General features: G+C 41.0%; 1 protein-coding gene across 2 annotated transcripts in view; it reads right to left on the reverse strand.

Moving 5' to 3' along the window:
* Nucleotides 1-17: 17 nt before the first annotated feature.
* UBTD2 (ubiquitin domain containing 2) overlaps nucleotides 18-14,168 on the reverse strand; it is a 60,925-nt gene continuing 46,774 nt past the window's right edge. For both annotated transcript variants that reach the window (XM_027979989.2, XM_060400309.1), the window contains one exon: nucleotides 18-2,505. In XM_027979989.2, coding sequence (XP_027835790.1) covers nucleotides 2,108-2,505 — 398 coding nt within the window. In that variant the 3' untranslated portion in view covers nucleotides 18-2,107. The remainder of the gene's footprint in view (nucleotides 2,506-14,168) is intronic.

Genomic DNA, 14,168 nt, shown 5'->3' on the forward strand with positions numbered 1-14,168 from the left:
AGGCAAAGACAAAGAGAAAAATTGAACTTTTTTTTTTTTAAAAAGCACAAGAACCCTACACACTAAAATTGTACACATCAAGTATTGGTCCAATCTTATATCAATCTATTTACAATTAAACAGCACCATGGTTTTCTCACCTAGGTTAGTTAAACATGCCCAGAAAATTGTTATTCAAAGTATATGTTCCTTTAAAATAAAATAAACTCTTAACAGAGCTCAAATCCTCAACAAACAAAAAACCTTTTACCAACCATAGATAATTATATCACCAAATTTACTTAAGAAAAATAGGTTTGAACATTTTCTTCCTCCAGTTGACAAACTTTGAGAGATGCTGCTGTTTAATGTGGCACACAAATTAAGAAACATTTGGATGACAGGGGCATTATACTAAAACACCCTCACATACCTCCACCTCCACATATAAAAATATTCCTTTGGAATTAATGCTGCTGTCCCCTCTTGAATTTAGATTCAATTATCAGCAAAGCTAAATTAAATGTAGCCACAATCTTTAAAATGATTGCATAAAAAAAGAGAAACAGTTAAAGCTCTTAGAAACACGCTACATTACAGTTATAGATATTGTATCTAATCAGGCTATAGGAAATTTAATAACATTTTAAACATAACATTTAAACTAAAGAGCAGTTTCAGTCTGCTATTGAAATTAATAATGGTGCTTCACATCCAAAATGAGTGTGGAGGTCTGATTATTTCCCATTTGAGAACCACATAAGTGCCTTCTTGCCTCTGCTTCTCCATCTCATGGATTCCCAGGGGTTCAGAGATATTGTATGTGATAGCCCTCTTCTCACCTATGGAACCAACTTTGAAAAGGCTCCGAATTAAATACAATCCTTGGCAGCTTTATTCCAGTCATTGTACAGAAGAATCAGGTTATACCATGGAATTTTTCAGTCTTATAATCTGCAGATGCTTCTTAATTTGCCTCTTTGCTATGAAAGATGAGAGAGGAAAATTCTCATCCACCACAAGTACAGGTAACAGTGAGCTATGGTAAGCACTGAAGTATAAAGCAACGCATCACCATCAGGTCTCACTGCCAATGTTTAAGTGATGTCAGGAAATTTTTCACTAGTAAATTATGACTTGAAATTTTTTTTCTGAAAGATTGAAGACAGGCACAATTTTCCTAGGCACAGACAGAACGGGTTTTCCTTACACCCTTCCTGCAAACTGGGGGAGAGAAGATAATTACTTTATTGATTCTGTGCATTCCCTGGCCTAGTATGCATGCATTTTGGGCACAGTTAGCTCTGAAAGTTCTAAGCAGAGTAGGTAGATCAATGAAGGTATTATCTAGTAGTGACCTTCTAAGCCTGGATATGAAAACAGCTTCATTATACAGACATTTCAAAATACTTATGCAGCAAGAGGACAATAGACTTTTCAACGAAGTATCAGTTGAAAATCAGAGATCTGAATGCACTGACTAAATTATTGCCTAGTGTTCCAGAGAGATGCCTGCCACCAACGCGTTAGAAAGGCACCAAAATTTAGTGTGAACGTAAATAAGGAGCTCAACCTGTGAGAACGGGAGCAGCGATACTGAAGCACAGCTTGCCAGTCTCTATGCCTTTACGGCTAAGTATTACTTGAGCAAAGAACTAAGACCAGAAAAGTTATCGAACCTCAAGTACTGCTCTGTTAGTGTCCATTTCAAAAAGCTCAAGTTTTATAACTGTTATTGATAATTTCTGGAAATTATATTTAAGAACTCTGTATTCATAGGTGCTTGGTGCTGTTCTTCATGGGTGCAATCTTCTAGTTACAGTCCAAATCATTTAAATACAGATATTACATAGTTGTTGGGTATTTTAAAATAAAAGGTTATCTATTTCTTAACTGCCTCTTGAATTAGAAACTGTAATTACATGAGTCTCAAAGGCTGGCTCTTTGTGTTTTATTAATTACTTTTGTTGGTCTCCATCACAGATGGAATTTTTCACTGGTAATTCCTCAGAACTAAATCCATTCATATGGAATTCAGAGCAGTGAAAATAGATTTCACGCCATAGAGTAGGAAATGATAACAATAAAAAGCGGCATGAAGGCTTTGGGGACAGCCAACAGGACTAGGTCAGTTCTCAACTGGTGTTGGGTTCTGCAGAGGTTGGCTCATTATAACCTGTACGACATAGTCCTTTGGGATCTTCAGCTCTTCCAATTTCATTTTGTCGGTGAGAGGTCTGCCAGAAAAGAACCACCGCTGACTGGCTGGTTCCACTCCTTCCGCAGCATGCAGCCGTCTCTTCATGTGGTACACTGTGTCTGTGCTGCGGACCACAAGTTTGAGGTCTTTGCCAGTGGAGAGGCGCAAACGGAGCTGAGATTCATGCCCAGAGTTGGGCGGTGGCTCAGGAATATCCAGAGTCTCCGTGCCACTCTTCTCCTCTATCATGTTGATTGGTGGTGCCAAGCAGTAGACCGGGAGCTGGTATCTGCTCCCCAGCTCATCATAGCACTCTGTAAGCGCACCTTCAGAAAGAGAAGAGGTGAAAAAGGCTTTACCCGAAATGAATGCATTTTTCTTTACACTGTGCAAATGCTCAAATGTCTCCCTGGCTTGCCACTTACAAGGGGGAAAAATGCGAAAGAAGGCCAGCCTCTGTCAGCGGTCTGCGGCCTTTATCATGGACGGCCCATGACCAATGATCTGAAAGCGTGCAAGTGTTAGCTGCTCAGCTGTGTCCGACTCTTTGCGACCCCATGGACTGTAGCCTGCCAGGCTCCTCTGTCCGTGGGATTGCCCGGGCAACAACACTGGAGTGGGTAGCCATTTCCTTCTCCAGGGGATCTTCCTGACCCAGGGATCAGACCTGGGTCTCCTGCATTGCAGGCAAATTCTTTACTGTCTGAGCCACCAGAGAAACCTCTCAATTATCTGAGTGTTTATCAAATGAACCAGGACCCTAGCTCCTTACCCTCACACTTCTAAGTCATTTCATATCTGATTTACACTTCCATTAAAAAAGGAAAAAAAGCTTACAAAATTCCAATTTATTAATATATCAATGCTCAGACCAAATTAAGGGGAAATTCAAACTGCAGTGGGATATCTTTTTAGGAAATGAATCAGCTAACCTTAAAAAAACAAACAAACAAAAAAACCAGATCTCTAAGCCCAATTCGCCACAATAGCATCCCAGAGTGGTTCTATTAATGCCTAGACTTCCTTTGCCAGAAGACCTCAGTCCAAAGAAATCACAAACTAGAGATGACAAGCTTACCAGCTGCCACTGGCTCATGGCTTATATGTGAATCTCATTGGCACAATTACCACAGAAGTGGCTGAGGTGTTTTATTCACCCTACTTGTTAGTCAGTCTGTTACAGAGAAGCTACGGGTTACAAAGGAAGAATAAAAGAAGTATGTTTACAACCCGCTGCTCAGGGGAGGGGATAAAAAGTGTTTGCGGTTTAAAAGAAGATATTCATGGTTAATTTCTTTATAAACTGCATTGTAATTACCAGAGCTTCCCTTGGGGAACTTGAGGGCATACTGAATGAACGCTTTATTGTAAGGTATTCATAATGTGTCCTTTGTTCAATATAGATAAAAACCAAAAACATCTATATTCGAAACACTCATACACAGGCTAATGAACATGGGAAGTGGGACACTGAGAAATGGTTATCAATGAACAGGTGAGTTAATAAACTGATCTCTGTGGTCACTATCAACAGGCTGAAAATACAAAGAATTCCACATGAGACTGGAACAGTCACCAGCGCACCAAGGGCTGACCTGGGCCTGCCTTCTAAGCTGTGTTACGACGGGCTGGGGTGAGACCTCAGTCACCAAGCACTCGTCCCCGTGAATCTCCCCTTCCTCTGCGTTTAATGTCCAGCCTCTGTGTTGTTCACTAGTTAATCTGAACACTGCTACGAAACTGCAGAGATGGACACGTTTCAAGCCCAGCTGTGATCACCAGCAGTTTCCTAAACTAGCAGCCATCACACTGTAGTATGTTATTTATAAAATCAGCTGTGCAAACTTCGCTGTGTACATACTTGATACAGCCTTGTTCTAAGGCAAAGAAACCTACCAGTGTCTTTCAGATGGCCTGATCATTAGGAAAACTAGCAAAGAGAAGGTGGAGAGTTCATTACAGACTCATCATCTCTCTCAGGAAAATACCTTCAGACACACATCCCACTGATACCAGCCGGATAGGTACAAGAGCATATAAATATTTACATGCATGCATGCTAAGATCCTTCAGTTGTGTCTGACTCTGTGCAACTCCATGGACCGTAGCCCGCCAGGCTCCTCTGTCCATGGGATTTTCCAGGCAAGAAAACTGGAGTGGGTAGCAATGCCCTCCTCCAGGGGATCTTCCTGACCGGGGGATCAAACCAGAGTCTCCTGCATCTCCTGCATTGCAGGCAGATTCTTTACCACTGAGCCACTGGGGGAGCCCATATATTTACATAACTGTTCTATTTAAAGAAAGTTCTCTTAGAGAGGCACCATTCTACACCTTGGTTTTGGTTGCTTCTTTTTGACCATGCAGTAAGACATGCAGGATCTTAGTTCCCTGACCAGGATCAAGTCTGTGCGCCCCTGCAGTGGAAGCGGGACATCTTAAATGCCAGGGAAGTCCCAGGAGACCAAGCTAAATCTCTACTTTTGGAATCAAGTGACCATGACGATATTCCCAGCCTTGTTATTAATTAGGTGTACAACCTCAAGCAACACTCTTTAACCTCAAATACTTTTCTCAATTAGCTAAATGAGGCAGGATAAAAATGACCTCTAAATTGGTTTCCAGGTTTATACATGCTGCTTCATATTCATGCACCACAAGAGACAGAGAAGAGGAAAGCAAACCAAAGCTGTCAAACTGTAGGCAGAATCATGTTTTGACCAAAAAGCAGCCTGCATTTTTAGCCTCCTGAGAAACGAGGGCGAGGGGCACTGTGGCAGCGTCTTGCACAGGGCTGGGCAGCAGTGCAAGCCAACCTTACGACAGATGTACAGCCGACCAGGCACTGTGGGCTTCCTAGACCTAAACACTCACTTCATCATCACAGCGGAAAGCTGAGTCTTTCCCCACCTGCCCTTCAGCCCAGTAAGTCAAGGGTTCAGTTTTCAGATTCAAATGGCTAAGAATAAAAACTCCATGAAGAGGTACAGCTGGATGGCATATCTTCTTATTCCAGCTCAGGAAGCCTCACATCTATAATGGTGGAAATAAACTATCCAGATTCTACTGCTAAGAAGCTCCTATATTCCGATATTTAGGGGAAAGGTAATATAAAGGACAGAAATGGTATGGACCTAACAGAAGCAGAAGATATTAAGAAGAGGTGGCAAGAATACACAGAAGAACTGTACAAAAAAGATCTTCACGACCAAGATAATCACAATGGTGTGATCACTCACCTAGAGCCAGACATCCTGGAATGTGAAGTCAAGTGGGCCTTAGAAAGCATCACTACAAACAAAGCTAGTGGAGGTGATGGAATTCCAGTGGAGCTCTTTCAAATCTTGAAAGATGATGCTGTGAAAGTGCTACACTCAATATGCCAGCAAATTTGGAAAACTCAGCAGTGGCCACAGGACTGGAAAAGGTCAGTTTTCATTCCAATCCCAAAGAAAGGCAATGCCAAAGAATGCTCAAACTACTGCACAACTGCACTCATCTCGCATACTAGTAAAGTAATGCTCAAAATTCTCCAAGCCAGGCTTCAGCAATACATGAACCGTGAACTTCCTGATGTTCAAGTAGGTTTTAGAAAAGGCAGAGGAACCAGAGATCAAATTGCCAACATCTGCTGGATCATGGAAAAAGCAAGAGAGTTCCAGAAAAACATCTATTTCTGTTTTATTGACTATGCCAAAGCCTTTGACTGTGTGGATCACAATAAACTGTGGAAAATTCTGAGATGAGAATACCAGACCACCTGACCTGCCTCTTGAGAAACGTATATGCAGGTCAGGAAGCAACAGTTAGAACTGGACATGGAACAACAGACTGGTTCCAAATAGGAAAAGGAGTACGTCAAGGCTGTATATTGTCACCCTGCTAATTTAACTTATATGCAGAGTACATCATGAGAAAAACTGGGCTGGAAGAAGCACAAGCTGGAATCAAGATTGCTGGGAGAAATATCAATAACCTCAGATATGCAGATAACACCACCCTTATGGCAGAAAGTGAAGAGGAACTCTTGATGAAAGTGAAAGAGGAGAGTGAAAAGGTTGGCTTAAAGCTCAACATTCAGAAAACGAAGATCATGGCATCTGTTCCCATCACTTCATGGGAATTAGATGGGGAAACAGTGGAAACAGCGTCAGACTTTATTTTGGGGGGCTCCAAAATCACTGCAGATGGTGATTGCAGCCATGAAATTAAAAGATGCTTACTTCTTGGAAGGAAAGTTATGACCAACCTAGATAGCATATTGAAAAGCAGAGACATTACTTTGTCAACAAAGGTCTGTCTAGTCAAGGCTATGGTTTTTCCAGTGGTCATGTATGGATGTGAGAGTTGGACTATGAAGAAAGCTGAGCACCAAAGAATTGATGCTTTTGAACTGTGGTGTTGGATAAGACTCTTGAGAGTCCCTTGGACTGCAAAAAGATCCAACCAGTCCATTCTGAAGGAGATCAGCCCTGGGTGTTCTTTGGAAGGAATGATGCTGAAGCTGAAACTCCAGTACTTTGGCCACCTCATGCGAAGAGTTGACCCACTGGAAAAGACTCTGATGCTGGGAGGGATTGGGGGCAGGAGGAGAAGGGGACGACAGAGGATGAGATGGCTGGATGGCATTACCGACTCGACGGATGTGAGTCTGAGTGAACTCTGGGAGTTGGTGATAGACAGGGAGGCCTGGAGTCGCAAAGAGTCGGACACGACTGAGCAACTGAACTGAACTGAACTGACTGAACTTCAATTTATCTAACATGAAATTTTCTGGTTTACTCTGTTCTTCACTTCTGCCAGTCAAATTATATTGGAAACTGAATTATAAATATGTTCCAGTTTTAAACTAAAAAATAAATATGTAAAAAATTCAGGCCATGAAGTCAAATATTATTTACTTATATTTTTAGACTAGTTTTATGGATTACCCTCTACCCTCATTAAATATCTGAGTCCATAAAGTATCAAAAAATTAATCAATATAGACCAGAGCTGAATACTACCCCAGAATTACCTATACAGAGCAGAATGACTCCTCTGTAAGCTCAAACTCTTTTGAACAACACATTCCCAAATCCCCCACCATTTTATGGCCCTGTATCTTTTTATTAAAGACAAAACTAACGGTATTCTCTATCACTTACTGAACACCTAGAAGTGTTAGGGTATGTCACTGGTGCTGAGTACAGAAGGTTACAAGAAACCCACGACTGTCCTCGATCCCCAGGAGCTTATCATCAAGGAAAGCAGACACAGCATAACCAGCAAGGATTTAAACACACATTGATGCACTGAAAACCAGGCACAGGAGCCAAGGCATCACACCGCAGTAATGGGGCCAGAGCTGGGAGAGCCAAGAGAGAAAAAACTCTACAAAAATAACGAGTTCTAGCATGGCACAGGGAGCTTCCCTGGTGGCTCGGGCAGTAAAGAATCTGCCTACAACCCAGGAGACCTGGGTTCAGTCCCTGGGTTGGGAAGATCTCCTGGAGAAGGGAACGGCTACCCACTCCAGTATTCCTGCCTGGAGAATTCCATGGACAGAGGGGCTACATACAGTCCATGGGGTCACAAAGAGTCGGACATGACGGCACAACTAACACTTTACTTCACTATAGGCATGACACAATACACATGAAGGGCATCCCAAGAAATGTGAATTATATGGAAATAAGAATTAATATAGGTATGGAATAAAAAGCGGCTTTGCTGAGGTGAAATGCAGAATCAACTGTGTGAAATTACTAAACAGCAACAGTGAAAATCTAATAGGAGGGTTAGGGAGTTTAGACTTAATACTATAGAAAATTTCTAAAGGTGGCTAATACTAGTCCATCAGTTACTCCTACAAACACTGAGTGCCTACTACATGCCAAGCAATATCATGCCAGTGAACAAGACAAAGCCTAAAGATTCTTTTATTATTTGCATGAAACGAGAGTGACTGACTGGAATTAGGGGAACCAGCTTAAATGATTGCCTAACAATGGAAAGAAATGTATCTGAAAGAACTGGTGGTAACTGGCAGGACCTAATGATAGACTGTGTGTGTGCTTAGTTGCTCAGTCGTGTCCGACCGTATAGCCTGGCAGGCTCCTCTGTCCATGGAGATTCTTCAGACAAGAATCCTGGAGGGGGTTGCCATGCTCTCCTCCAGGGGATCTTCCCAACCCAGAGATCGAACCCAGGTCTCCCACACTGCAGGCGGATTCTTTACCATCTGAGCCACCAGGGAAGCCCAATGATAGTTTAGGAGAGGCAAGTCACCTAACTAGGAAATGAAAGTGATAAAGAATTCAGGGTTACAAGACTGCTTAGTCTTAACTGCTGTAGGTACGGGGAGATACTTCAATCGAGCTATCTGAAGGTAACTGAAGCAGCATACCGGGAAAAAGGTAAAAGCCGTGTGTACAATAATAATCTTGAATGTACAAGCTTAAACATAAAAGCAAACACTTGGGGGCTTACTAGCTCTGTCTGGGCACTTTATATACAATGACGTTTAGTCCTCACAATGACCCTGTAAAGTGAATTTATCATACTCATTTTACAAATGGGAACACTGAAGAAGAGAGAGGTAAGCTTGTCCTGGGTCGGACAGTAACAGAGTAAAATAATCTGATTCCTGAAGAAGTAAATGCATGACTCACGGATAAGGCTTCAGGGCTTGTAACAGCTCTACTGGACTCTCAGGTCAATGATACGGCTAGTGGGAGGAAGAAATGCTCCTGGAAAAAGGCAGACAGACACAAGAGGGATGAAAAGCCAACCGCGAGCCACAAGGCGCAGCGCAGCCCAGAATGCATCTGCCAGTGCTGCTGGTGGCCGAGCAGAGGACACAGGGGAGGAGGCGGGAGGAAGTGGCGGCCAAGGCGTGGCAGCGCTCTGAAGCCACCACGTGTAGTGACAAAATGGACATATTGCTGCCAATGTTTCATCTGCAATATTTGAGAGGAGAGTGTGAAAAACAGAGTATGGTTAGAAGATGGATAGTTTCCCTTAAAGAAACCCTGTGTATAAACACAAAAGGGAAGGGACCACTCTAAAAGCTGCTAACATAAGGATTTTTTTTAACCTTTCCAAAAATCTCTCCTAGCTATGTTTGCGTTTGCAATTTACAAAAGGTTTTTAATTATCACCCACTGACCACTGATGGTGCAGTTCATCTAACAGTTCTCCACGAGTTCTAAAGATGTTCTAGCCAGGGTTGCTTAGATTGCTCGCCAAATGTTCTTTGTGGAAGTACACCTGTCTTTTACTCCTCCTTCTCCTCACAACACCATTATAGGCCTCAACCGAGTCCTAGCAGAGAGACAGATGGCCACAGGGATAACTGCCGCCAGGCCGCTGCTTCCCCTGGTTAGGAAGCCCCAAAAGCTCCCCAGGGCAGAAGAAAGCTGCCAAGACTACCTTCTGTCCTGATCTCATGCATAATTGTTTGAAGTTGTTTTTACTTATCTTCTATCTAGATGACTGGCTCAGATGTTAAATTTTCCTTGTTTTCTATGGCTGCTTTTAATTTGGCTGCAAAATATTTCACAAGAAAATTATAAAGACAAGACTAAATTAAATACCAAATAATAAAAATAGCTTTATTAAATGTCATAACAGCTAACACTTTACTCTTTCTCAAGCAGTCTTTCAGATTAAAAAAAAAAAGACATCTTTTTAAGCATTCAAAGGCCTCACTGGTTTTCCCTCTATGTTTAAGACCAGCTAGCTCTTCAAACTTTTACTATGTGAGACTTGCAGTGTTACATGATCAAATTTGAAAATCAAAGTTGAAAATCAATTTTTATGGAAGGAAACTTTTGAGGACATTAAAATGTTATTTTGATTGCAGTCATGGGTGTTTACATGTCAAACAAAGCTGATCAAACTGTATACTTCAAATATGTGTTATTTAGTGTTCTTCAATATACCTTAATATTGTTGAAAACATTTATTGATAATATTGAAAACATACTGGCAATCTGATGGAGGAAATCTCTCTCCCAAAATTAATCAGGAAAGCTGTGTGCTAGAAATGCAAGGCTTGCATCACACTTGGGGGTTCTTCCAAGGATGAAAAAGGAGGTCTTTATTTTTGGCTTCACTGTTCAAAGTGACCAAGAAAGCATGGACTCTTCAAAAACCATGACTTCCTAAAGCAACAGAAGACCTACACGTAAGTAACTTGGACACAGCTAAAAAGGAAAAGAACCCTGAAGCAACAAAGAACGGGAAGGAAAGAAATCCTGGGTTAGACCTGTGACTCAGGCAGCCCACCGTTCAGTCTGTCAGAGGAACAGAAGATTGGAAAAGCAGCAAATCTGACAGAATGAACAGCGGCTCTGGAGCTGTCACACCAAAATTTGTTTGGCTTCTAATCTTAGACATAGTCAGTTTCCTCAAGGACTACAGTTATCTACCTCACAAAGTTAAGGATTAAATAATAAAACACATGCAAAATTGACCACTACATATAATGAACTCATAGAAACATTCAATAATGTCAGTTCCCTTCTCAAGGAAGTTTTAAATCTCAGAACTAGACTTATGGGGGGGGGAGCTCACCAACAGCAGTATCACAAAGGATCAAACAATTTCATCATGTTTGAGTCCACTGCTTTAGGCTTCACGAGGTCCTCTGTAAACACCACAATGTCAAAAGGGCCATCAAAATTACCCTTCATCCAGATATTATGAGCAGTCTTTCAAAACTAACAAATTACAGGCTCCCTCATGCAAACTCTTTACTGGGAATTAAATTAAGCTTATGTCTGGTAATCAAGCTTATGTCTGGTAATCAGGCTTTAGGAGAAGCAGGTTCTGGTATCTTATCCCACCAAATTAGCTACTAAGACCGGGATTCAGAAGCACCAAGACGATCATCTCTTCTAGCAAGCACAGGTGAAAAGTGACTTAGTCTGGATGCATTACCAAAGTCGTATGAAGGTTCGACCATGACTAAGAGCTTGTGTAGCATCTGGCCACATTTCTAAGAAGACACTGATCTTTTACATCCAGCTCCTTAAAAGGACAGAGGAATAGATCAGCAGCACTTGTATCTGGTTTATTTAGCTGACCCAGCTTTACAGAAGTAGGAGCTGAGGTAGTATATGTCTTGGGACCACATCAGAAATCCTTCTTTCCCTCCATTCTCACCACCCAGAATGGAAGAAAGGAGGTCTTCTTCAGAGACAAGCCTACTGAGTCAGGGGCAAACTCCCACCTCAGCTATTTTAGGGACTTTGTTGCTTTATCTGAAGAAAAAGGGTGACAGCAGCTGAGGAGCAGATAAAGCTACATTGTGTTATTCCAAATCATTTTTGTCTTTCTGAAGATAAAGAGAGGAAAAGGATACAACGTTTATGATAAATCAGCCATCAGATCCTTTATTAAGACCCTGTTTCATTTCCAGATACAAGTCTGGTAAAAATTCCCTGTCTCTCTTGTATGTACAGGAGGTTCATGCTTCTGTTCTTAAAATTTTACCTTCATGAATTAAGTTTATTAAATGACAAATTCTCATAGGGACCTTTAAAGGACTCAGAATTCATGACTTGCTTCTTAATGGGCCTCTAACACACTAATGCATTTCCTGCCTGTCTTAGAGAATCCACTTGTTTCTCTTTACTATTAACAGAACTATATCATTTTAAAGTACTCCGTCTAGTGTGGGAGGGACTTAAAATGGTAGACATGGAATTAACACTGGAGATTACTTGTGCAGAAACTTCACAGAAGACACAGATGAAATGACTTGACCTTGTAATTTAACTGCTTTAGTTAGTTAGATCTAGGGCTTGAGTTTAAAACCCAACTTCATGACTTCTGCCTCGGAAAAATGACAGAACTTCCCTGTGCCTCAGTTTTCTCATGTTTAAAACAGGTACTGCTGCAGGTGGTTATCACAGGATGAAAACTAAATAGTGTCAACTCAAAACACAAATTGATAGTATTTTATTATTCTGATTCTCAGTCCACGATTTTTTATCATGTTGGTTCCCTAAATACAGAAATGCTTTCCATTAATGATACTTATAAGTTCCCTGGTTTTTAAAAACTTAAACTGCATTATATGTAATTTAATTTATTCACATTTGATATATTTTGCAGTAAGAAAGACCAGGAAAAAGGGAAAAAAACCTGGACAACTCCTTTTCCACCTGTATTTTGAAGGTGATTAAAAAAGAGGTATGTTTTAAAGAATACCATTTTCTACTTCTCATATCCTGAAGCATGAAAAAGGACAAAAGAAGTTGGCCTTCAAAAGTTCATCTGAAGAACTGGTCATGTTTAGCAATGAGAATAATAAAGTTGGGGTTAAGTCTTTAAGTATGAGAAAAGTGTTTGGGGAGTGGTGAATAGCTCTTCCTCCTACACAAGGATGGTTACGAGGGGAGTTTTTACATGCGAATTGCAGGGAGTTGGAAAACATACTAATTGTAGATGCCAAAGGAAAAAAAAAACTTTTCTAGAAGTCAGGGAACCTTCCATGGAAGGCAGGGAAAGGAAGCAGGCAATTTTAAAAATCCTTGTAAATCTTCTAAATAGTAATTCAAGAAAGAGCATTAAATCCTCCTCTTTACAACATAAGCATATATTGTTTCTGAACAAGCTTTCACTGAAAATATCTGAATAACCACTATGAACCAGACTGTGAAAAATGAAAATAAAAACCACCACCCTTTTTTTCACCCTGTTTATGCTAATTTGGGCAAGCCACTTAATCTATAATCTGGTTTCACAGGCGAAATACTGTTTGGGGGAATTTTAGGTACTGATAAAACAGTACTTAACTAGAAAAAGAAAATAAGCTCTAAGAAATTTAAGACCATGAGTGAAAAAATGCTGTGTAAATAGCGAAAAATAAAGCTCTTTTAGAATGGGGAGGCTGTGGAAAAGAAGCACCAGACATTAGAATCATCCAGGGAGCTTTTTCCACGATAGCACACTATTACACATGCTCATACCATCCTCTACCTGAGTCATAATTTCCACAGTGAAAACATACCTTCATATATAAAATCCCCAGGTAGTTTTCGGACACCAACTTCCCCCTTCACAATCGCTACTGCCTTTTGAGAAAAACAAACTAAAGACTTCTCACTGACAATAACAGAGGAAGATAATTTAAAAGCATAGACTTATTTTATGTTTGCACAAGGCAGGAATATAAGGAATATGACCTGCTGACTGGAATTAAGATAAAACACATGTAGTTATGAAGGGAACCACTGTACTAAAAAGAAACGAAAGGGGAAATACAGGAAAAAGGTTTTTTGTTGTTTCCTTGAAACACACAGACAAAGGGCATGGAAACGCACAATGTTCACACACACAGCACTGCCACTGAACGCAACAAGCCTGAAAGAGCACAGTCCTTGCTGACTCACGGACACGCTCCACGCGGCTTTCAGGCTTTGGAGAACTTTTCATAATGCTTACACTGGGAAGATAACATACATGAGTAAGGCTGAGATAACAAAAAGATTACGGGAAGAGAAGCGAGGATGAGACGAAAACAGAAAAGGAGATGGCTGAGGAAGGAGCGCGTGTCCCAGGGCCTCTTCAGGCTGCCAGTCCATGGTCAGTTCAGTGGCCGTGTGAGTAACGCTGATGGCTGCAGACAGAGGGACGGGCACGAGCCGGGTGTGAGGGGATGCTAAACTAGGAATGTCCTCGCTGCGTGGTGTCTAAGCAATAAAGCTATTGCTGCTGTTGCTACTGAATCAACGTTAACCTCAAAATTCCATTAGGCACATGCCCAAGAGAAGGGTATTCTAAAAAAGCAAAGAAAGATGTCACCAGTAAATATTACATCCAGAAAAGGATTGAAATCTATAATTTAAGATTTTGGTACAAGGAATTTACTTGTTAACGTGAGTTCAAGAAATACAATCATCCGCACTACTATTTATTAAGTATGTTTTGGACCAGGTAAGCAACTTACATGTGTTATCATCACATTTAATCAATACAACCACCTTACAAGGCAGGCACT

Source organism: Ovis aries, chromosome 16, assembly GCF_016772045.2.
Source record: "Ovis aries strain OAR_USU_Benz2616 breed Rambouillet chromosome 16, ARS-UI_Ramb_v3.0, whole genome shotgun sequence".
NCBI lineage: Eukaryota > Metazoa > Chordata > Mammalia > Artiodactyla > Bovidae > Ovis > Ovis aries.